At 45.5% G+C, this 25905-nt stretch overlaps 1 protein-coding gene across 1 annotated transcript in view; it reads right to left on the bottom strand.

The window, feature by feature from the left end:
- The window catches only part of LOC146188505 (snake venom 5'-nucleotidase-like), a 65802-nt gene that overhangs the window by 19936 nt on the left and 19961 nt on the right, over positions 1 to 25905 (bottom strand). Inside the window, exons 3-8 of the mRNA XM_084605063.1 lie at positions 18754 to 18891; positions 16260 to 16485; positions 14425 to 14610; positions 12137 to 12334; positions 10816 to 11076; positions 7611 to 7769 (exon numbers count right to left, since the gene is read on the bottom strand). Coding sequence (XP_084461189.1) covers positions 7611 to 7769; positions 10816 to 11076; positions 12137 to 12334; positions 14425 to 14610; positions 16260 to 16485; positions 18754 to 18891 — 1168 coding nt within the window. The remainder of the gene's footprint in view (positions 1 to 7610; positions 7770 to 10815; positions 11077 to 12136; positions 12335 to 14424; positions 14611 to 16259; positions 16486 to 18753; positions 18892 to 25905) is intronic.

Raw genomic sequence — 25905 nt, forward strand, 5'->3', positions numbered from 1 at the left:
GCTTCGTGGCTAACATTGTCGAAGGCCCCTTTGATGTCCAGGGCCATGATAATGTTTTTGCCAGTTCTGGGTACCGTGCCTATGATTTCTTCCTTGATCTGCAGTAGGACGTCTTGGCTTGACAGGTTCGCCCGGAAGCCGAACATGCTGTGCGGGTACTGCTCCTCGTCCTCTAGATATTGTTGGATTCGCCTGGTGACGATTATCTGGTACAATTTGCCAAGGCACGACGTGAGGGAAATGGGTCTCAGGTTCTCTATCTGAAGCTTTATGCCGGGTTTGGGTATTATAACCACGACAGCGTGCTTCCACTCCTTCGGGACCATCCCCTCTGCCCACAGCATGTTCAGGTACACCGTGAACTGGTCGATTGCCTTGTCGCTGAGGTTGCGAATCAAGACGTTCTTGATCTTGTCTGCGCCGGCTGCTGTATTTCGTCTTGTCACGCTTATCGCCACCTGGACTTCTTCTCTCGTGATCGTCCTGTCCATCGCAGGATTGACCGCCCCTTGGTACTCCCCGTCGTAGCCCTGGGGGCTGTCCTTTCCGTAGCTTTTGATGCGGACTGCTTCTAGCAGTTCTTCGTCTGTTCCTTCGTACTGGTGGACTAATTTCTGAATTGCCTGAAAGCGTGCCACTGCCCGTTTGGTCGAGAATGTTACTCGTGCCTCGTGTAGGTCGATCACAGCACCGTTTGCCTGCAGAAAGTCGAGCCCCAGAATCAAATCGCTCGAACATTCGCGCAAAACAACGAATTCCCCGACGTAGATGACACCGCGGATGCCAATTCGGACTGTGCACCTTCCGGCCGGGTTAATGAGGTGACCTCCAGCCCTGCGAATGCAGGGGCCAACGATGGCGTCACAACTTTGCTCAATTCATGGGCGAGGACGTGGTTCATCACTGAATAGTCTGCACCGGTGTCAAGTAAAGCGATCGTGTCAGTTCCGTCAAGTGTCATGCACAAATCAGAAGTAGCGCGTCGGATGCTGTCGCTACCCTGCCCCTGTGAGAAATCAGCGTATCAGTGTGTCGGCGGCGGAGGATCTTCAATTTTTCCGACAGCAGCGGCCCTGCCTCCGGAGGCCGCTGGAATTAGTTTTACCGGTGTGGACTGGGAGAACGCCGCTGAGTATTGCTGGCGTCTCTGCAAGGGCTTGGGGAACGGTAACGCAGCAGAGATGACGATTCTGAGTCATAGCGCCTGTATCTCCCAGGCCTCTGACGGGCCGACAGATGAGCTTCAGTTTCTAGCGGCCGTTCACCGTTCCGTGGACAGGGCGCATCGGGTCCGAAGCCGCGAAGTCCCACTCGGCGATACGTGCATGCACGGTAAAGGTGACCGGCCTCCCCGCAGTGGTAGCATGTTGGCCTGCGGTCCCGCGTACGCCACACGTCCGACTTGCGAGGGCGTGGAACAGGCACCACAGCTTGAGCCGATGCGTCATACGGACTGATGTGGCTAACCACCGGTGTCGGGTCAATAGGACCACAGACAGCTGCTTGACGTGCAACGAACGCGTGCGTTCGTTTTTCGTCCACCCGTGGAGGCATGGTAGCGACAGGATCGTAGGCAGCTGCCTGACGAACAACGGTTGAGTTGGTTAGATTATGGGTTTTAGCTTCCCAAAGCGACACATGCCATAATTAATATTTCGAGGTGAAGGCCTAGGATAACTAGTCCACCTGAAGATTCTTAGAGTTCAAAGACATCGCACAGCACGCAAGGGTGTCTGGCGTTTCGCCGCCATCGAAACGCTGCCGCTGCTGCTAGGATCAAACTCCGCTCTCCTCAGTAGTCGAGGTTGCTAACCACTGAGAAACCACTGCAGCCTACCCATGTCAAATGACATTAACCACGACGACATTGAATGGAGGGTCTCCTTGGAGCAGAACTTTCAGCATCATACGCGATTAATAGTATACTATGTCTCTCACATTACGCACAGAGTGTAGTTAGAGGGTTCTGCTAATAAATACTGCAACGGAAAAGAAGAGAAATTCTAATCTTTCTCACAATCGAATGTAAACGTAATTATGCAGTGGTTTGTTTTCGATCATGAGGTTTAACATCAGCCCATGAATGTCGTTGTATGATGGTCGCCGGATATCAGATCCTGGGGTATTTAACGCGCCTTGCCATGCATTGGATGAAAGGCATACCGCACCTAGAACGACTCATTCGGAATGGGGCAGGAGTCGATGCCTTCTGGTTCTTATTTTTTTCCTGCTGGGTATTGCATACGGGTGCTTTTGCAGCTAAGGAGCTTTCGATATCAGCCAGGGTTCAAAGGTGGACAGTGCTCACTGCGTCCTTCGTCGCTTATATGTTTTTGCAATCACCCGTGTCTAGCCATCTCTCGTAGTCATACTGGGCAGTAGGCTCAATATCTCGCTCACTTTGCTGTTTCATCACTGCACCGAGCATTTGCCGCGCAAAACGAATTGATCAAAGAGAGCTTAAGCGAATTTTCAGTGCATAGCGTGGGGACCATTAAGGCCAGTTTCTACTAGGCTGACGCGACCGCGACGTGGACACAGATGACCGCAGCCGTTGTCAGACCAGCTAATCACACTGCGCCGGCGAAGACGTCGACACCAACAACGACGAAAAGGCATGATTGTGCGACAATGCTGCCGACTAAAGACAACGGTGAGATCCTTCAGAGGACGCAACACCACATTTGTGGCAGAGTGAAAATATTCGCCGAGCAGATGCAAATACCGAGCTCCTGGCCCGAAGTGCATCCAAAAAAAACAAATCTTTTTTGCACAGCAAGTAAAACATATCGTAAAAAGGTATCACCGCTATCGCGCTTCTAATGGAAACTTCGCACGTGTGAACGGCATGGGGGTTTTTGATGTCCTACTTCGTCTGTGTGGAGTGATCTTATTCAGTATGCCATAGCCGGCATCTTTTGATACTAACGCATTCCTCCTCATCAGTTGCGTGGATGTCAAGCCGGCGTGTACTCAGCAGCTGCCAATTATTAATAAGAAACAAAATCTCGTTCATGCCAGGACTCATCTTTCTGCGTCCAAGCCGAGCATGCTAACCCTTACTCTATGCCGACTTCCTACAAACCAGTCCATATTTCTCCGTGTCTCTGGAGGGCGTTCAGCAACAAAAACCAAACGGTAAAAAATAAAATAAAATAAAAATAGCACGTAAAGAATTAGAAACGAAAAATTAGAGGGTCTCTCAGATGTCTCTGAAGAGGAGAAGAACGAAAGCCCAGCATTCCTCTCCTATCATTTGCCTCTTATTGTTTGCCTTTTATCGGCGTTCGTTGCAGTGCTGCAGTACTGCATAGATTTATAATTGGTTTGCCCTGCCAGGGTGGCGCAGTGGTCACGGCGCTCGACTACTGTTCCCAAGGACGCGGGATCAAATCCCGGCCTCGGCGGCCGCTTTTCGAGGGAGGCGAAAAGCAAGGAGTCCGTGTGCTGTGCGATGTCAGTGCACGTTAAAGAACCCCAGGTGGTCGAAATTTCCGGAGTCCTCCACTACGGCGTCTCTCATAGCCTCAGTCGCTTTGGGACGTTAAACCGCACAAACCAAACGAAACTAATTATAATTGATTTACAGGAATGGAAAGGCGCAGTATCTGTCACAATTTCTCCGACAAGTGCGCGTTTGGACGATACACCATCACTCCTTTCACGGGGCGCTCCTTGGAGAACGTTGAAGTGTGGGATCGCAGATCTGAGGAACGCTAGACAAGAGCGCATCTTGCGGAATATGACAACTCTTGCGCACACTTCCCGCGCACGGGATTTTGTTCTATGAGCCTAGAAAGTCTTTCGCCTTAAAACGAAACGGCGATGCATGTAGTATGGCAACAGCAGCAGCAACGCTCATGCTTTCAACACAACCAGAAACACGGCCGCAGGTGCGGACAAGATCAATAACGCAATCATCCGCAACCTCAGTGATGACCGAGTCGCTGAATTAACGGACTTTCTCAAGAAACACTGGGAAGCGGAGACGGTCCCCGAGGAGTGGAATCATGCGGAAGTAGTCATGATTCCTAAACCGGGCAAGAAACTACAAATTGAGAACCTCAGACCGATCTCGCTCACATCGTGCCTTGGGAAACTGTACGAACGAGTAGTAACGCTGAGACTACAACAGTACATGGAGGACAACGAACTGTATCCCCACAGCATGTTCGGTTTCAGAGTAAAACTATCGACAGAGGATGTACTACTTAAAATCAAAGAAGAAGTACTCGGGAACGTCCCCAAGAGCAGAGAGAACATAATAATTGCATTGGACATCAAGGGAGCTTTTGACAATGTCAGTCACGAGGCTATCCTTATGGGCATATATGAACGACCTGAACTGCGGGAGGAGAGTCTACGGCTACGTCAAAGCCTTCCTGTCAAACAGAACGGCAACAATTGGCCTGGGGGACCTCAGATCAGACAAATTCCTTACGCCAAACAAAAGGAACACCTCAAGGATCGGTCATCTCTCCTACGCTCAACATAGCCATGATTGGCTTGGCAAAACAGTTGAAAGAAATCAAAGGCATGCACCATGCCATGTGTGCCGACGACATCACCATCTGGGACAACACAGGCTCGCTCGGAGAGAAAGAAGAGAAATTACAAAAGGCAGCCACCTGCGTAGAGAACTACGTCAGAGCAAGAGGGCTAGCATGCTCCACCGAGAAATCCGAGCTCTTAAGGGTTTGGAGAGGAAGACACAACCGCAGTCCCCACTAGCGACGACTTAAAGCTAAACGTCTACCTCGAGGGGAAGTCGATACCAGAAAAAGCACCCATCAGAATTTTGGGGATGTGGATACAGTCAAACCAACGTTGTACCCACACCCTCGCCCTACTCAAGGCATCCACTCTACAAGTGACCCGCATGATCACGCACATCTCACGCAGACGTCATGGCATACGAGAGGAGGACACACTCAAGCTGGTTAGAAGCCTGGTAGTCAGCCGAGTGGCATACAGCCTCCCTTACTACAACCCCATCAATAGTGAGGTACAACAGGCGGACGTGATTCTACGCAAAGCCTGCAAAACCGCACTCCACCTTCCTCACAGCACTTCAACCGTAAAGCTCCTAGCCCTAAGCATTACACAACACTTTCGATGAATTGAGAGAGGCACAACTAGTCTCCCAAGTGCGCAGACTACAGCAGACCCCACCTGGCAGGGAGCTGCTTAAGAAACTGGGCCGCGCCGATGAAATTCAAGAGATACAGAGGACACTAACAATCCCGGACAAATATCGCCACGCACTAAAAGTAAGGCCCATATCAGGAACATGGATCCCAAACTACACAAAGCACGCAGAGAGGCAAGGGCTGAATACCTACAGAAGACGTTAGCACCCAGAGAAAAGAATTTATACGTGGACGCAGCCAACATACACCAGAACAGCGTGGCAGCACAACAGCGATGTGGTAACAACAGTGATTGACTCGACGCTACGCGAGATCACCAGCGCATCACTACAAGACTGTACGATAGTCGAGGCTGAGGAAGTGGCCGTTGCTCTAGCGGCCGCGGAGGGCTATCGCTCTAAACGGTCTCTAACAATCCTTACAGACTCACAAACAGCATGCCGCAACTATCATCGCGGCAGAATCGGGCACAGAGCGCTCCGCATACTCCGCTCTGGGGGCCACATATAACACGACAACCAAACGAAAAACCAATCAAGCATACGATAGTATAGACGCCGGCACACGCGGGAGTAACAGGGAACCAAGAGGCAGACAGGATAGCTCGAGGGCACACTTATTACCGAGCATCCAACGTAGGCGACCTCGAGGGGAACGAACCTGTACCCCAAGATTATTCGGCGATGCTAAACTATTACAAGGGCTGCAGAAAGCGGTACCCACCACCACACAACTCCCTTAGCAGAGAGGACTCAGTCGCGTGGAGGCAGCTACAAACGGGCTCGTACTCGAACCCACACATACTCAACAAAATGTATCCCACACAGTAAATGCCCTTGGTGCCAAGAACCACCCACGCTGTACCACATAACGTGGGCATGCCAGAGGATAAGCGTGGTACCCGTTATAAGAAGCCCGAGTGCGGAGCAATGGGAGGGAGTGCTCTCCAGCGATCGCCGAGTCGACCAAGAAGGTCTGATTTGGCGAGCACAACTGGCAGCAGCATCCAGCGGAGCCCTGGACTAAGGGCAACCGACCTTTGTCTTAGAAGATGGACGAAGCCATCTGAAGACCGCGGAAGACAAGCCAATCTATAGCTTAATAAAGTTTTTCACTCACTCACTCACACTCGCATTTCTCCCTTGCACGTTCTGCCGCGCCCTCAGCTTTGCCGCAGAAGGGAACGAATAAAAATCCTTATCGGAAAACGGCGCCACATTTGGGAATGTAGAAAAAACCATTAAGTTTTAACCGGTAGGCGATTTTCTATTCTGCATATACTAAGTGCCAGTCATATAAATTATACTGTTCTGGTCTGCCGTAGTTATTTGTGTTTATGTGGCAGAAATCACAGCGGCGATATTGACGGCTGGCACTTGTAAATGCACCCCTTTTTGATTCGTTAAGCCGGCTGTCCCACGTGGAATGCTGCCCTTGCCATAGCGGGTCACCACCAGGCGCAGGTATTGCTGTGAAGGAAAACGTGAAGATAATGTCCTGCACAACTCTCACAAATTAGGCCAGAATCTAACATTTTAAACGTGGGATTTTCCACCTTTTGTAGTGGATTTATGAACGAGGTGAAGCCCACCTACTATTCACGAAAGGGGTCATTCTAAGTGGTTCCGGTGATTTCCGTTTGGGTGAAAAATGAAGGTATCGCGAAAAGTTACGGCTCACCTACGCGGAGGAGAACCCGTGCCGCGTTTGTGATGATTTCGTTAAGCTTTTTTGCAGCTCTGAAAGCATGAAGTTTAAGTTTACAAATACAAACTTGCGTACCGCATACATGTGGAATAAAAGCAAACTACTTGAACACTATGGTGCTGGCCGCAACGACTTCTGCGAGCCCCGACGGGTGCATCTCGAAACGAAGCTGCCCAGTGCAACTTATTTTAATTCTCCTGTGAGCGACAAAATGTTATTTTTTTTGCTGCATAACATTCACAAAAAAAAAAAACGCTTCGGATTCTTGGGAGCTTCGTGTTCATTTTTAAGTTGCATTGGAATTTCGCCGCGGTTAACGGACGATGCTCGCCCAGGTTCGTTGAGAATGGGAGTTAAAAGCAGGTCATGCTTAAACAAAGACTTGACTGAAGCGGTAAGGTGATATCATCTTGAAGGAAAGGTAGAGAAGTGGGCGAAGTACAGATACTATCGTTGCAGATTACTGTTTTGTTTTCCACTTACAGTGACAACGTTATCTAGCTAAGGAGGATACTCGTCGGCTCCTGATAAACACAGAAAAATTCATTAGATGACTATTCTATTGAAACCTTTCAGTAAAATCTCCTTTAGCAATGCAAATTTTCAACTCATGAAACAATAGCGTGTGCTATGAATGCTACGGGGGGTGTGCCTTGGTAGTCCTACATACGAAGCAGTTTTTTGTTCAGTTGGGCTAAAATCGCCCAAGGTAAATGCTTTGCGCTTTGAAAAGATTCTTATGGGGGAGCTTACCCGAGACTTGCAAGAATTTTCCATTCAAGTCCGGCAGCCACGAGAAGTTTGCAACGCTGTACTCAAACATCTTCCAAAGATGAGCCCCACTTATGTTCATGAGCATAAGGTCGCTGTCGTAAGGCATGGCCCCCAAAAGATCTCCAAGCGTGACGTTCTCTGGAAAGGGAAAATGTGAGGCCACATTAACGTCAGCTTTAACGGTTATGACCCGATAGCGCTAATGGTTATCACTTGCCAACACCCCTTGCCTATTCTTGTCGGCATGCAATAACTTGCTACTCGCCTAATTACTGATTCCTGAATTTGTTCCTATAGTATATTGCAGATACTCTTCAGTATACATTCGTAAGTGTAACACCATTCAACACAGGTATAATTATCCACTTAACAAAGCCGTGCGAAGGTGCCGGTATGATCTAGGGGTAACTCTCTGACTGAGAATGCAAGGGTACTGGAACAGGGATGATTCTGGTATCTCCCTCATGTCGGAAAAGTGGCGGCCAAGTTAGCAGTTCCTGACAAAATGGCCATGTCATGTGCTTGTGTGACGTCACGCAATCATTCAACCAATTACAGCCCGATCATGCCTGCAACCTGGCAGAAGCACACCCGTAATTTTTCGCCCGTAACATCGTGAACGCTGTCACATTGCAAGCCTGCCAATGTGAGCGTCCTGACTTCATGTTTATTAATTTAAAAAAAAGAATCAAATTCTCTGAAGAATGGCATTTTATTTGTTATTTCTCCCACAACCAACGCAGCTGACGACAGCGTAACTGAAACCTGCTCGTAGGATGCCAAGTGGGCGGGTGGATATATGCTTTTGATTGTGCAGTCATGCCTCGCGACAACACAACACTTAAGCGTACAATATGCTTGCCGAAAGGAACCAGGCAAAGGGTTTTGCTTCTTGGTCATGAAGGAGACCTTAAGTCCTCCCTAAAGGTCTAAGTGTTTTGAATCGTGAGCACAACAGGTTTTATTACACCTCACACTGATTTAGAGCTTAAGGGGTGTCCTATGTTTTGTGCAACAGGGTTAAAAGGTAAACTTCTTTGCCTGGTTACTTTTGTTAAAGAGGGTATGTGCCGTTTTTGGCACTTCTCCGGATAATGCCCCAGTGCCTCAGGTGTGCGCGATGCTTCGGGGCGACGCCTTGTTGATAGTTGCAATATCGAGGCAGATTCTGCTTAATGCGCCAGTATACCAACGCAGCCCTTAACTAGATTACGTTAAAACAGCGCTAGAATACGGACAGATAGAGAGAGACGAACAGACATTCCGTTATTTTAACATAATTCTCAACCAACTGCCCAACACGCTACTCTCCTTAACGAGAGAATGCGCGCAATCGCGGTTTGAATGGAAGCGCGATAGTTGTAACCCTTTAGCAGCAGATATAAGAATACGGTTCGTTATGAAAAACTGATTATTAGCAGAACACAGATGAATATCCTCCTCGAAGCCACATTTTGTTCTAGCACGCTTAGTTCTTGCTATTTTGTCACTCCGTGAGAAACTTTAAACAGTAATTTAAAACTAAAACTTGCGCATTTGCATATATGACCTGCCTTTGAACATCAAAGTCACTGCCCGGAACAAGCATTTGAATGAATGCGTAGAATGTTTGAGTATCTACTTTGAAATGGTTTAGTTAAAGTCACCATTATGCCCAGCTTTCCTTGTATATATCTTGAATTTTGCTATAAATCGGTCAAGTGTTTCGTCACTTCTTTGAATAGAATCTTATTCCTACACTCTTAACCTCACGTTACCACTCGGATTTTCATCCACCAATCTTCAAATCACTTTTGGCTGACTGGCCCCTTAGATTTATTAACCTGACCATTGTTATCTCTAAGCAACAAGGGCCTCATCAGGTACAGTGACTGCGCTTTTATCGACATCCGTATGGCTATCATCACATTCGAGTAAAGTGTCCACTAATGTTTAGGGATTTACCACGCACTGCACGCGCGTCATTTTCTTGGTAAAATTTATTTTTTTAACTGTGACCTAGCTTCAAAACGTAGACTTCAAAAACTAATTTAGAAAGGGCAAATAAAATTCGGGAAGCTTTCGTCATCCATATGAAGGGAACGATTTGTGTTAGGTCCCCTTCGATCGCGCTCCTGAAAGACGAATTGCCTTATCTTAGGTTTCCTAGCTCAATGTCTATTCACACTCGCGAGTCGCGAAGGATGTGCGACCTGTTGTCGCATGTGACCAGAAGCCGCGCAGCCCGTCCGATGTTCATTCTTGCAAATTCGACCCGCGGGTCACTTTTCCAGACTTATCTATCTTCACTATCAACCAGATGGAGTAAAGCCAGCTTACGCTCATTACAGCTGAGCCACTGATTGATTACCGGTTTACGACAAGCAGTCGCAATGCTGCAACATCGAGCAGTGCTCAAATTGCCGGCGACTGTCGCTATTTGACCAATTCGACCATCTATGACAGTCGCTTTTCGACTAAAACGTTCACACAACCTCCGAGAGTCGCAAGTGTGAACGGGCCTTGAATCTCTGTTTTTCGGCTTCTGGTTTGCTTAGGTTTGATTTGCGGGGTTTAACGTCCCAAACCGACTCAGGATATGAGAGACGCCGTAGTGGTGGACTCTGGAAATTTCGACCACCTGGGATTCTTTAACGTGCATTGACATCGCACAGCACACGGGCGCCTTGCTTTTCGCCTCCATCGAAAAACGGCAGCCGAGGCCGGGATTCGATCCCGCATCCTTGGGAACAGTAGTCGAGCGCCGTAACCACTGCGCCACCCCGGCGGCTTCTGTTTTTTTTTTTTTTTTGTTCTTGAGATCATGTGGTATGTTTAGGTTTTATGTTTCTACCGATATGTATTGGCGTGAGAAGAAGAGTGAGGAAGAAATCGGCAACTACTGGATCCTAAAGGCAGAGGCTCAGTTGGCAGTGTCAGATTTGTGCTTGTCTTTCTTACTATGTCTGTGTCGTTCACGCTGACTTTTTGCACCGTAATGAACCAACTAGCCTTAATCGTCACCCTCCATCAGTTGGGCTACATATGCTCCTGAATGTGGATTTTATTTCGTAGTAAGTCAATTTGGCCTTTGCAGTCCAAGGAAGAAGCAAGACATTGAGGCCCTGTCTTTAGGACGTAGCACCAGATAATGACAATCTATATCGTAGCATCATTCAGCCCTGTGTGATCAGTGTGCACTCACGCTTCTGTTCGATGGAGCTCTTCGCTATGCCGCTGTTGACGACGGCGGCGTTCACAATAGACCACGCTTTAGGCACAGGGCTGATTCTGTTTGCGTAGTAGTCGAGGAAGGAATCAGCCATGAGGTTGACTGAATTGCACTCCTTGTAGCGGCACAGTTTGTCGTTAGCCTCCAAGAGAACTTTCGTGGAGCCCACGACTTCCTTCACCGCAGCATCCACTATCTCCTTGTATGGCTTCAGATTATCCAGCATAGTTTTGTCTGAAAAACGGAGCAGAGGGAATTGAAAGGCTAGTGCGTACACTCCAAACTAAATATGTCCTAGTAGACTGACTATTAATTAAAATTTGTCTTCTTCATATACGTGAAGGTTGTCGGGAAATCAAATCTCAATGTTTATTTCAACCGTTTAGTAAATACGATTCTTTGTTAATGACTGACCTGCTTTGGTTAGGAGGCACGGCAACGCACACAACAAATGTTTCAGGCGGAGTGCAAACACACGAGACTGGCGCGTAGGACATTACTGACGTCAGGCATTACTAACATTGATAGGACGTTGCCACTTCCGTTCCAATGCCCGTTATCATTTGGAGCTTTCAAATACCTAACTACGAACTATAGGCCAATGAATGAAAATAGAACGCATCTGTGTGAAAAAGACAGGGTGGAAAGAATAACTTGTAGGACATATAAATTGCATAAGTACGCATTTTAAAAGAGGAATCAATGGTTCACACCAAAGCAATAAATCGACGCATCCAGATAACATTCTTTCAGGTTTATCTTTGATCCGCTGTAGCCTAAAACATCAGCTGCATTACCAGCGCCCGGAAACAATATACAACCCCACAGTTACAAGTGGCACATATTGCACCGGAGACATAAATAGGAACAGGACAAAGCAAGTGATGAGCCCGGTAACTTGACAGCCATGCAATGCTTGAAGAGTAGTTTGCTGCTGCCGCACATAGAACGGCCACGCTGTATGGTGATGGTATTTTACATGTCAGATTTTGCTAGGTCAGGGACATATGCTTGCAGAAAAACACACTACCAGAAAGATACCCATAACTGATTCCAAATTGCTTTACTTTTACAGAGTGTCGTGTGGAACCTGGAACTTGTCGCTTACGTTCCTTTGCAAACATTTGCCGCATTTACTTTTGCAAAACTTATTGAAATGACTAATGCGGCTGAAGCTGAATTTGCAAAGCTCATTATTTATACTATTCGCTACTGCTACGAGGTCGCTTGATTAAGGAAAGAGTACAATTGACCTGAGCACTCCAAACAAATGTAACAGCGATAAAGAACTTACCTTCAGGCACATCCTGGTCGAGCAAGATGGGATTTCCAGACCATGAGGTAATGACTCCTGCAGTGTTGATTGAGATTTCAAGAAATCCGAGGTACTTCCCAAAGCGGTAATCTTGTACTATAAGGCAATAACTGCCATCGGTTCGATTTTCTATGTAAGGATACGGCCCTTCGGGGACATCATCCACTGGTGGTTTCCCTGCGAGAGTGACACAGAAGCATGACGACAGCTTTAAACGGCAAATATTCACGGCTTGCTGATATCATTGTGGGACTAACTACTGACAATCCGTTTAAGACATTGACCACTTAAGCAATCAATTGCCAGTGAAATATATCTACCACAGGGACCTACGCCACTGACATAAGCATAACCACTGCGCATAATGTGATGGTCGAAGGGGACGGCGACGTGCTGAATAACGCTGTATATGTCAGTGCAAGAATTACGTCAGTGTGACGTTCAGTACGAGGATGGCTCACACTTCCGCATCTCGGATCCGCTGATAATCCGGTTGGCTTTTAAACCTCAGTTAGGTTTTTCCTTGCCACCTTGCGATGCTGACAGCCGCAACATGTTCTGATATAGTGCACAACATCTGTATTAAGACTAGGCCAGCCATACTTTCTCTGGAGACTTGCAAATCTACGGGCGACTCAATGTCCAAGACTTGGTTCATCATGAGAAGCTTTTAATGTTTATTCGCTCATACTCGCTGGTTTAACGTACTGAATGAGTATTTCACGCGTAAAAAACTTTTCTTCACCAGCACATCGTCGCGAGCGCGACGATTTAAATAGCAAGAGCGAGCTTGAAGGCTCTCGAAACAGTCGTGCACGTACAGCTAACAGTGTCTCTGATATTACGATGTTCCGCGTCTCCGCATTGTTGTTCAGCGACAAAGTCTGCACTGGTAGCATTCAGCATCCGAGAGCTGTTGTCCAGACTTGTTCATAACAGTTATGTCATGGCCCTGGAGTCACAGACTCCATGTCTGAAGGGGGTTCACGGCTCCTTGAGATTCGAATATTAGCGCGGTGCTTTATGGTTAGTGATTACGTTGAAATGTTTTTATAAAAGCATCGCCGCAATTTTTACGTCACCCACACAATGGCTAGACATGCTGCCTCAGTTGATAAATAGTTAGATTCAGCTCAAGGCAAAAAACAACTGGCTTAAGGTATGGCACGTCCTTGACTACCCTGGATTTGATCCAGAACAGTGGCCAGGCCTGAACTGCTTGCCTCAATATGAAGCTGTGAATGTGTCGGCGGTTTCGGCAAAGTGAGCCATAATGAGAGAACTGGAGGTGTTTGTAGTCGGCGTTGAAGATTTCCGAACGCTTTGCCCTAGCTGTGGTCCATCTCAATTAAAAAGCGCATCTGTCATGTCACGCGCTGCGATGGCTCGTCGACTGCAGCGAATTGTTTTGCGAAATGCCGTTAGCACGTATAATCGAAGAAATCGTCGCACTGCTTCCTACACTCCAGCGGAGTGATGCTGGATTTTTTCTGAACCAGGCAAAGCAATAGAGTGGTTCAACTAGAGTAGCGTATTCCAAGAACTCTAACTGTGTAATCAAAGTGATGGATCTCGATTTTTTAAAGGCAAGCTCAGAAGATGCTACGCCTTGCAAAACGGTTGAGCGGAATGTGCTCCACGAACGATGGGGTCAAGACCCCAGCTTAATAAAAATATACGAGGCATGTCTGCCTTTGGAGGGCTGCAAGGACTGTGTCTGTAAGACGTTGGACGTTTGCCAGTGCAGAACACAGAACATTTATTTCAAGCCATTTCAAGAACTGGTAACTGATTTTTCGCTTAGACCCTGCTTTGAGAACCGATTCCTCTTCACTGCGTTGAATAAACTCTAAATCGACTATTTCTTTCTTAGAGCGGCAGACGATTCTTAGTGGGCATCGGTAACTGGCAATGCCAGCGATACAGGATCGTGAGGGAAGCAATCACTTTGTTCAAAATTAACAAGGAGAAAGTAAATTAATTTGAATGAATGTGCTACGCGAACTTAGTTAAAACATCGAGGAATGATGATGTGACATGCAGCAACCGTAAGCCAGTGAGTGGAATTTGTGTTAATTTATCCATTAAAATAAACAGTTCTGAACATTTCAGGCCTAAGGGATTTCCATTTCTGTTTTTCAGCGGCTACATTTTATGCCAAACTCATTTGCAAAATCTTGCATCTTACAAGTGGAAGTAAAATTGCTTATTAAGCGTTGCTGCACAAGGACTGAAAAATTTTAAAGATTTATTATTTATGATGTTACCAGTGTAAAGGAACGTATTGGTGTGGCCCCCCACAATGAGGTCCAGGTCTGGGCAAGCCTTTGCCAGCTGTTGGTCGACATCGAACCCAACGTGGCTCACGAGAATGAACACATTAATGCCTTCACTTTTAAGAATATTGATCTCGGCGTTGATGCTCTTCGCTTCATCCAGGATCTTGATGCCACCTGAAAAAAAAAGAAAGAACAATACTTCGATACTTTAAAATTCCAGTGGATTATTGCCGATATAATGGCAATTAACGCGAGCTGGACGCCGGACATTGTTTAATAGATCAAGCTTCTTACCGAGACCACACGTAAGCTTATGCTTTTTCGGCAAAGGGCAGCTTTCGCCAAAAAATTCAATGCATTGACATTAAATTCAGGGCTGGCTATTTGCATTCACATTTCTGTAAAACTGAGCTATTATTTCTATAACGCATCTCCTCCTGATATCTTCGCTTCAAGATAACTTATCGCAGAAAGCAACAATAATCTTGAACATTTCATCTTCCAGCGCAAAGGAAACAAATATAATAAACGAAACGTTCAGAATATTTACGCGCCTTACCATTTCTTTTCCACGTGGATGGAGAAATTTGGTTTTCAGTTCTCGCAAAATCTGCCACAGCGCGTATGATTAGCGTTTTGTTTTGTTACAAAAATAAATGTGCGTTGCACCACTAATATTTGACGGCATTGCAAGGTGACGAGTGACACCTCAATATCACGGACGGTGATTTGAAAGACGTTGTTTTTTCAGGCAGCCTACGATGTAGGCTATCACCCATCACAAAATATATAATGAATGAGTCGCTAAACCTAATGTTCAGGTCGTTACATTTGAAGTGTTCGATGCAGTACACCGAGAACAGAGAGGGCCTTTATTTATGTTTGCTTTTGAAAGTGTAAAAATTAATAATTTCTTAATGATCGGTCACACGCTACCGATTTCGAGTCACGAAGTCACCTTTTCAGAGTTCTTTCGCATAATCTGCACTTCTGGCTGGTCTTGTACTGCCTGCGCAGAGGCTTCATGTGGACTTCCGTATCAGTATAGGGTCATGCAAACTTGTGAAGTATACAATAAAGAGAGCACGCAACGACAGAGTAAGAAGTGCCGATCTGAGCCTGCCCGTATTACATTCGGCAGTACATACACTCGCTCTATATCTCAGATTCAGTAACTGACTTCCCTTCGCGCACACTCCCTTCTTTTTACAGCTCTCCTCGCGGACAGAATTTTGTCGGCATGCCACGTGTGTTTCGCTTAAGGAGAATGCGGGAAAAACCAAAGGTAATTGCCTTGCGCGTTTATCTGGACGTCTATAACTAACCTCAGAAAAAATAGGCTAAAGCAGTACTTTTACCTCTAACTACGTTGTCACATCACCTGTAAAATGCTCCGCCGTGATCACTAATTCCACCGGCGAGCGCTGTCATGAGCAGTGCTGGCTCTCAACTTAATGTATTAAAATGTGAACGACATTTTACAAAGAATACACACTAGTGGAGAGAGTACAACGGAATTCATTGCATACGCCTTGCACAATGAGGTGTATTTGCGAAAGTGGACTCTGCCGCACTGCTGCATTGTTGTAGGTGTCTGTTAATGATTCTCTACGGCGTTCATACATAGTGTAACCAGCTTTTTGTATCTGGGCACCATATCTTGAAGTGTTAATGTACTGCAACGCGCTTACTATTGAGGTTGTTTCTACAGTCAGCATGTTGAAACTTAAATGTTTTGTTTGTTCTGCGTATTTTACTTGATTTTCAGGTCTGCGTTCTATGGGAACAAATTATACCCATTCTAAACGCCCGCAAGCCCTTACCTGGCCTAGCGATGGTCATGGTCTCCGTGGTGACGACACCCAGCAGAGCAACTTTATTTCCATTGAAGTCGTATACTTTAGATTTCGGGAGTGTGATGTTTGCAAAGAGTGGCTCCCCACTAGTGTCCAGGTTAGTCCCCAGAACGGTGACGTCGGCTTCTTTCATTTTGACCAAAAATGGTGCAAGCCCTTCTGGTCCATCGTCAAACTCATGATTTCCAAGGCACTGTGAAATACACGATAAGCATTTAATGTTCTAATGAGGAACCATAGGTAAAATTTTTTTTTGTATATTCTAAAATAACATAATTCCTTTCGAGCAGACAAACCAAGCAGTGTGTTCGATGAGCAACAGAAGAGATCCAAGAATAGCGTAAACCACACTGATGCGCTCGTTACACTGTGCATAAATTGGCACTGCTTTTATGCAAACGGGAGATTGGCTGTACCTTCGGCAGTTGTAAATATTTCGTGCTTTCTAGCTGTTATATGTCTTTCTGGCACTGACGACGACAGAGTGTTGCTCGTGCCGTATGTTCAAGTGTGGTCGAACGACGCTTCCTTAGCTACAGGCAGCGCGGTCTACATTCCTGGTATCACCCTTTCTCTGTCAATACAACTCTGTCGACGAGCCAGAGGGACCTGAAAGTCTATTAGTAGCAACGTGAAGGTTCGGAAAAACGAGTTCTAAGAAAGTGAGGACGTGGGTCCTGACTCGAATATCTCAAGTTCCATTTCGAGGCCAGAGATGTGACTGTGAAGAAACAGGCGCTGTTCCTAAGTTCATGCGATTAGCGGAGATACTGAACTATCGGTGTTTTTCTTCCGCCGAAATCTTCGGCTGAGGTGGGCTACATAAAGCTAATCCATGCGCTGCCCAGCAGTTTGATGCCAAGCCGCTAAATCCCGCCGGATGCCAGAAAGTTTAGAAAGGAGATCAGCTAGCTGCCTTGGGAATTGTTTCACACAATGAATAAAATAGCAAAGAACTTAAACTTCAAAGGCAATCATTGAGTTAGCTTCTCTGGCAAGTGCCACTTGCTGAGCTACATCGACCATTGTGCTTCGCTCAAACTTCACAACAACGCTTCCCCTCGATGAGATGCCTCGCGACCGACTTATTTCTGACTTTCGGTATCTACCTCTGCAGCAGCTTCTTAACAAGAAGGACCTTCGGACGAAGCTTTATCGGCAGAGTCAGCGCTTCTGCAACAGACAGAACTGCGGACGCCGGTAACAGACGCAGTACAGGTGGTTCTGAGAAGGGTTGGCTGTGAGGTATCACAGGAAGAGAAGCGCTGCTGCTCGTAGCCAGGAAAGTGTCGGTTCAACGCCAGAGATTGAAGTAAAACAAAAATGATTTTTATCAAAATACATTTTTTTCAGTTGAGTGCGTGCAGCAAGCACGTACTGGGATATGACGGAAATACATCTGTTAGAGTTTCATTTGTGGTAGCGAAAATGTTCCTCGAATACGCCAATGTTTGGTTTTCACTTATTCAGCAGATCGGTTTAGTACTTCAGACATCTTATAGTAGCACGAACAAAAACACACACAGGACAGGGTACAGGATAGCGCTCGTCCTGTACCCTGTCCTGTGTGTGTTTTTGTTCGCGCTACTATAAGATGTCTGAAGTACTGCACCAACTAGGCCGACAACACATCTTACGGATCGGTTTAGGATTTCGATTTTAGTATCAAGGATGAAACAGCAATATCCTCAGGCACAGCTTCTGCGTATTCGAAGAATAACTCCTTAGAAGCGAGTAGAGATTTGACAGGTGTTTTCTGCTCACATTTTAATATTTCTCTTCTCCAATTAATCAGCCGAAAAAGTTGCATTTGAACCAAATATTGCTTTTATTTACAGAAAAGCTTATTCTTATAGGCAGCACGAAAACTCGGCAATTGTTAATAGAAATATTGTTCCAAGGACCGGTATAAGCGATTAAACTCCTTTTGCTTCCGACGAAAGTCGCTCCAGTTTCTTTTGTTTGCTTCATTTGTTTTTATTGCAAAATCTCCCAGCTGCTTTCTGCTCTCCTCACACACTGCGAACACGTGGAAGTGCATTTGTCTGCTAGTACGGAGAATAAGTGCAGGTTTTAAGAAAGGCAGTATGTTACACTAGATTCATTGCATTATGTGGCTCTGAACCGTGTTTAGAACATTCAGTTAATGAGCAGAAATTATATTCCAGAACTTGCCAGCAATCTTTGCGCTGACGCTTTTGAAAATAGAACACTGGGGTCTCCAAAAGTCATCGGACAGCTAAAGGCTTCTCGGCACATCTAGCTAGGCCTCGCCGCGGCCATTTACGTGACATTTAATGTTTTTCCTTGGTGCAAAATGTTTTTCAAAAGGATAGCAAAATAAAAACACTGTGTGTTACTGAAGAAACGTCGTTTACGGTGTGCGCAGCCCTATCTGTAGTGAAGAATTCCGCTTGGGAACTTTGCTTATCTCCTGGCTTCAAAAGTAAACGATACTTACCACAGAGTCATAAGACATGTTGGCCATTACAGCAGAGACGATGTTATACTTGAGTATGGAGTACCACAACGTCCCCTGGAAAAAGTCCCCGGCGTTGAGGAACAGAGGGTTGGTGGTGGTGTTTTTCAGCTCGCGCACCTAGGCGTGAAAGTAAACAAAAATTGTTAGCCTCATGTAACAGTTCCCTCACACAAATAACCGAATTGTGTTGAACATGGCAAATGACAATTAACACTCAAAAATCAATTTACATGATCGTAACAAGAAAAAAGCACCCGTCGCGCTTTTCGTACACAATAAACGGAGCGCCATTAACAGAAGTTAGGCACCATAAATATTTAGGTATCACACTGTCATCTCACCTGAGGTGGGACTCTCACATCACTAACATCACATCAGCTGCTTTGCGAAAACTTTTCTTTATACGTAGACGCCCAAGATTTACACCAGTAGCCTCTAAACTCCTGGCATACACAACTTTCGTAAGGCCAATTCTGTAATACGCGAATACTGTCTGGTTCCCTCATTCGCTCACAAACATAAAAAAAAAAACTAGAAGCCGTTCAGCGCAAGGCATTACGAGTTATATATAACAAATACAAGCGCACCGATTCTCCGTCTTTGCTTGCAGATTCATGCGGCCTTCCTACTTTATCATCGCGGGCAAAACAAGCGCGCCTAGAGTTTCTGTTTCAGCTATTACATAACCACTACAAAATAGACTGGGAAAAATACATAACCTTTTCAGAATCGCGACCATCTCGGCAAAAACACTCGTACACACTAACAGAGTACAGCTGTCACAATGACACATTCAAGCATTCTTTCTTTCCTCTCGCCATCAGTGAATGAAATCGCTTAGACCATCGCATTACTAGCTTGCAATCTCTATCTTTATTCATATCAGAAGTAGATCATTTAACAAATTCATGATAGCGCTGCAAGAGCCGTACCTGCTACCTGTTGATAGGAATACGGTCACGTGTACAATTTTGTGATTTACGGGATGTGCACTGCATTGTGAAGTTTTTTTTTATTGCTGATCCTTTTGCTTTGTATGTGATTTTGGCCCATGTAATGTTCCCTCTTTTCGCGTACGTGTACTTTTATGTCCTGTTGTGCTGCCCGTGAAAGATATGCACATATGTCCTACTCAAAGTGTACTAAAAGCCCCCTGCTATGGTCTTGGAAGAAGGCCGGCAGTATTGTAAATAAAAATAAATAAAAACCATAATCATTTGAACACTGAGCAGAGCTCGGTAGAGAAGAGGAGGTTTTAAAGCGTGACCATAGCAACGCATTTGAATTATAGTGCCGTTTTGTAACGAGCTAGGTTTTTTTGGAGATCTAAAGGGCAACCCTTAGAACATCTATTATTGTAAAGTCACAGCACACGTTGAATACGATTTATTGTTTTTGGGTGAGTCTGACGCAGTTACAATGTGCTTGAGTTGAATTCAATTCTTTCTTGTCATTCACGGACACAGTGCATAAGGACACTTGTGTCAGATTTCATGGCAGGCACGCCGGGGAAGCACCGCATATATACACAAAGCGAGCAAGCTGCAGAAATATAAAGAAAACTTCTCCCTTCAGGCATCGCTAGGACATTGCATTTAGCTGAACGGTATGTCACTCAATCAACTCTCCTTTCATCCCATATTCGCTCCACCTCCGCGGTGGCTCAAATGCGAGGCGGCCTTTCGACTACGGTGTGCTCGATCCCGTCCGTGTAGCGGTCGCATTCTGGCGGAGGCGAAACACAAAGACGCTCGTGTACTGTGCGACGTCAAGGCACGTTGAATAACCCCAGGTGGTATAAATCATAGGGAGCCGACAGATACGTCTCATAACCTGAGTAGATGCGAAACGTTGATGTCCATTCAATGTGCCAAACACCTGTGTTTTTTATTTTTCGACATTTTCAGAAGGCTGCAATAAATTTGCTTTGCATCGCTTTCCTTGAATGATAACAAAAACGTGCTTACAATAAATCTGATTGCGCCTGATTATACTGAGAGACCTGGCTGGATTGCGCATGCTATGCTTAGATGCCATTGCACAAGAACGAAATGACATTTCCAAAAAGTGTGAAAGAATGTATTACGTGGCAGGTTAACGGTCCGTCTCCAGCAGTAAGACCATGCTGTCGGGTTAGTTGGTATCTCGTTGGGCTTTAAGCAACACCCGGCGCCACGAGGACTAAGCTCATATAAACACGACGAAAGAAAAGCACGAAACCTGAGCGATATTTCATGATCATAGCTTCATCGTTCATGTGTTGAGTCATCCGCCACGGCTATTTGGGCTTTTTTTTCCCTCTTACCCCAGCTAAATATATTTTGTGTTTACCACATTTCTACTTTCATTGTTTCGCTCCTGGCATTTCACATAATTCCCTCCTTTATTCCCACAAAAAAAAAGGAATACAGCTTTTAACGATAGAAAGCCCACAGAAAATATTTCTCTATTCCTAAATCAGCAAAGAATGAACCTCTCAATCCGGATTCCTTCGATCAAGCATGACACACCAGAGTTAAGCGAATAACAGACTTTTTAATACCATAACTTACTTTCGTACTTTTGACACTTCATGTCACAAATTCGCACACACATATATCAATAAATTACAGTACAGACGCCCTTTCCCTATGGCTTGTTAAAATCTCTATTCGCATGAATCGGTAATTTATCTTTCACTGCTTCAGCTGGTACTCGCAAAAAATATATTTTGAGTTTAAATTGCATTAAAATAATCACATATTTGGAAAAATCACGAACACTCCATTTGCTCCCCCGTGCACGAATATATTCATGAGAATTCCCGAACGCAATTTTCTGAAGAGCCAATGCCGACTGCAAGTCAACGTTCTTGACAACACGGTGTGAGTGGAAAACAAAAGAACCTAAAATAAAAAAGTCAGATCGACCGCATTACCTCGATTAACTAGCAGTTATCGAAGCCGTTGTAATGCGGGCATATTTTTAGGACAGGTGACATGACTCAGAAGAATGCGTAACGATAAGAATGGATATATTGACCTACTGTAATCATTAAGAGCCGCTGTAAATAAAAGAATATCTAGGTTTTGAATATGGCTTCTTACGACCAAAAAAAACATAAAAATGATCTTGACTTCAATATTGCCGTCGGAAAGGAAGCACTATGAAGCACAAACATCTGTTAAAAAACGATCAAAAGAAAACATTGAACATCCCCCCTTCTTTCTAACAAAATTCTGTAACATTCAACTTTTACTTCAATATTAATCTAAACTTCAACATTTTGCGCAAATGGTACATGATGTTAACATATAGTGACCGCCTCATGAAAATTCAGGGACATTACAGTGACCTCGAAACTCGATAAGCCTTGAAATCAACCATATTCTTGTTCCCAACTGCGGCCGAAAACACAGCGGCCGAAACTACGGCCGAAAGCACAGCCAAGATATTTAGTTCAGCCGTTCAGTCGTGTCCGACTCTTCGTGACCCTATGGACCATGTCACGCCACGCTTTCCGGTCTCTCACTATCTTCCTAACATCCCATAACTTCATCTGCAGTGCCTCGAGGATACCATCTAACCATCGCGTTCGCTGCCTACCCTTCTCCAGCGACCCTCAACCTTTCCCAACATCAAATCTTTCTCCAGCGACTCCTCTCTTCTCATCAGATGACCAAAGTAGCTGAGCTTTAACTTTAGAATTTGACCCTCCAACGAGCAGTCAGGGTTTATGGCCGACAATATTGACTGATTTGATCTTCTGGCAGTCCAAGGAACTCTCAAGAGTCTTCGCCAGCACCACAATTCAAACGCGTCAATTCTTCGGCGGTCAGCCTTTTTCACAGTCCAACTCTCGCATCCATACATCACAACTGGAAAGACCATAGCCCGAGTTATACGGATCTTGGTTGGCAGACTAATGTCTCTACTCTTTACTAGGCGGTCAAGGCTAACCATTGCTCTCTTTCCCAGAAACAGGCGTCTCCTAATTTAAGGCTGCAGAATCCTTCCGAGGTAATCTTGTAGCCCAAGAAGAGAAAGTCTGTCACAGCTTCCACTTCTTGTCCATTGATGCTCCAGGACTTGATAGGGCAAGACGCCATGATCTTTGTCTTTTTAATGTTCAGTTTAAGCCCAAACTTCTCACTCTCTTCTTGTACGCCCATCAGAAGTCTCATGAGTTCCACTTCGCTTTCTGCCATTACAGTGGCATCATCCGCATATCTAAGGTTGTTGATACGTTTTCCAGCAATCTTCACTCCAGCTGAAGACTCGTCCAGACCGGCCTTCCTCATGATGCACTCTGCATATAGGTTAAATAGGCAGGGCGACAGTATGCAGCCTTGCCTCACTCCTTTCTCAATCGGAAACCAATCAGTAAGACCATACCCAGTTCTGACTGTGGCCTGTTGTCCTTCATGCAGATTCCTGAGGAGACAGATGAGGAGAATTGGAACTTGCCACAATCTGCTGTGATCTACGCAGTCAAACGCTTTCTCATAATCAATAACGCAGAGTAGATGAGTTTCTGGAACTCTCTTGCTTTTTCCATGCTCCAGCGAAGGTTGGCAATTTGGTCTTAGTTCCTCAGCACTTGCGAAACCCAGCTTGCACGTTCGGAAGCTCCCGATCCACATACTGCTGCAGCCTACCTTGGAGGATTTTCAACATCACCATGCTAGCATGCGAAATAAGCGCGATCGTGCGGTAGTTGGAACAATCTTTGGCACTGTCTTTCTTTGAAATGGGGATGTAAACTGACCTCCTCCAATCCTGTGGCCACTGGAGGGTTGTCCAAATCTTCTGACATAATGTATGCAGAATGTTAACAGCGTCATGGTTGGGGTTTTGAAGCAACTCAGCTGGAATGCCATCAATTCCGCTAGCGTTGTTCTTAGCAAGGCTGGCTAAGGCCCATTCAACTTCACTCTTCAGGATGCCCGGCTCGAGATCAGTAATCACAAACGTCTTATGTTGGGTTTGCACATTCGGGTCCTTCTTGTACAGTTCTTCTGTGTATTTCTGCCACCTCTTCTTTATCTCTGAGGCTTCAGTGAGGTCCTTGCCTCGTTTGTCCTTTATCACGCCCAGCTTAGCACAGAAGCTTCCTTTGATATCTTTGATTGTCTTATACAGAGCTCTTGTGTGACTTAATTGGCTGTTGTCCTCAACTGCTTGGCACTGTATGTTCAGGAAGACCTTCTTATCTCTCCTTGCTATTTTCTGAAAATCCGCATTGAGAACCTTGTATCTTTCTCTTTCCCCCATAACTTTTGCCATCCTCCTTTCCTCAGCTAGTTGCAAAGCCTCTTCAGATAACCAGTTTGCTTTCTTGAATTTCTTACGCTTTGGAACTACCTTAGTAGCAACTTCTTGTATTATATCACGAACATCAGTCCACATCTCTTCGGGCTCTCTGTCTTCTAGATCTAATTCTTGAAATCGATTCCTCACTTCCACAGCATATTCTAATGGAATTTGATCCAGATCATACCTGAAAGGCCTTCTAGTTTTTTGCGTTTTCCTCAATCGAAGCTTGATTTTGGCAACAAGAAGCTGATGATCGGTGCCACAATCGGCCCCAGGCCTTGTTTTTACTGCTTGTATAGCGCTTCTCCATCTCTGCCGGCAAATAATATAATCGATCTGATGCCTGTACAGACCGTCCGGTGAAGTCCATGTGTACAGGCGCCTCTTGTGCTGTTGAAAATGAGTATTCGCTAGGGTCAGGTTGTTTTCTTGACAAAACTCTACTAGCCTCTGCCCAGCTTCATTTGGCTCGCCAACACCGAACTTGCCTATAATTCCGGATATTTATTCACTCCCGACCTTAGCATTGCAGTCTCCTGTGAGAAAAACGACGTCTGATGTTGAGGTGCGGTCTAAAAGGCATTGTAGGTCCGCATAAAATCTCTCAACGTCAGCTTCTTCAGCAGTAGTGGTCGGTGCATAGACTTGGATAACTGTTATGTTGAAAGGGTGACCTTGGATCCGTAGTGAAATCATTCGCTCGTTTTTGGGGTTGTACCCTAGCACTGCTTTGCCCATTCTTCTGTTTACTATGAGAGCGACCCCATTCCTTCTCTTGGATTCGTGCCCACAATAAAAGACATAATGGTCGCCGGAGTTAAATTCTCCCATTCCGGTCCACGTGAGCTCACTGATACCGAAGATATCAATGTTCAATCTGTCCATTTCTCGCTTGACGACATCCAGTTTACCTTGCGTCATAGATCTTACATTCCATGTTGCTATGTGATATATCTCCTTGCAACATCGGACTTTCCGGTCGCTTCCCTACAAATCCACAACTGAGCGTCCTTTTGCCTTTAGCCCAGCCGCTTCATTCGTCCTGGAGCTACTAGGAATCGCCCTTTGTTCATCCCCAGTAACATGTGGGGCGCCTTCCAACCTGGGGGGCTCATCTTCCGGCGCCATATCTTTAATGCTATTGTGACTGGTCATAGGGTTTTCTTGGCAGGAAATACTGGTGTGGGTTGCCATTACCTTTTCCAGTGCATCACATTTTGTCAGAACTCTCTGCCGTGACCTGTCTATCTTGGGTGGCCCTATACAGCAGAGCTCACGACTTCATCGAGTGTCGCAAGCCCCTCCGCCACGACAAGGCAGTGATCCATGAAGTTATTTAACTCTTCTTTTAATAAACATCCAACTACACATCGTATAACATTATCTACCTTTTAAAATGCTGCTTCTGCAAAAAAAAAATGTGGGCATCTATATTTTTTGTTTATGTATTGTTACCCTCCGGGTAAGAACATTACAGAGGGAAGTGGGTGGAGTACAATAATACAAAATATGCACAGCATAAAAAAGCAGACGAGCAATATAGGTATAAGTGCGGTGATATTTGAAGTACCTCTCACTATTCTTTTCATTGCTTCTGGCGCCTTTGCATTTATTATTGACGTCAGAGGATCGCAAGTTTCCAGCTTAAACAAAACCAGCTTTTAGGCAACGTTGTTCTATTCGACTATTTCTGCCCAGTAGGAAAAACCAAGAAAATTTTATGTTGCTACGGCAGAATTGCATGCAATATTTTACAAGAAGCCATTCGGGACAACACAGCTTTCTGTAGAAACATTATACTTTTCTGTAGTTACAACAAAACTGTGCTACAGAACT

This window comes from Amblyomma maculatum, chromosome 5 (genome assembly GCF_055883805.1).
Source record: "Amblyomma maculatum isolate TAMU_Amacu chromosome 5, ASM5588380v1, whole genome shotgun sequence".
Taxonomy (NCBI): domain Eukaryota; kingdom Metazoa; phylum Arthropoda; class Arachnida; order Ixodida; family Ixodidae; genus Amblyomma; species Amblyomma maculatum.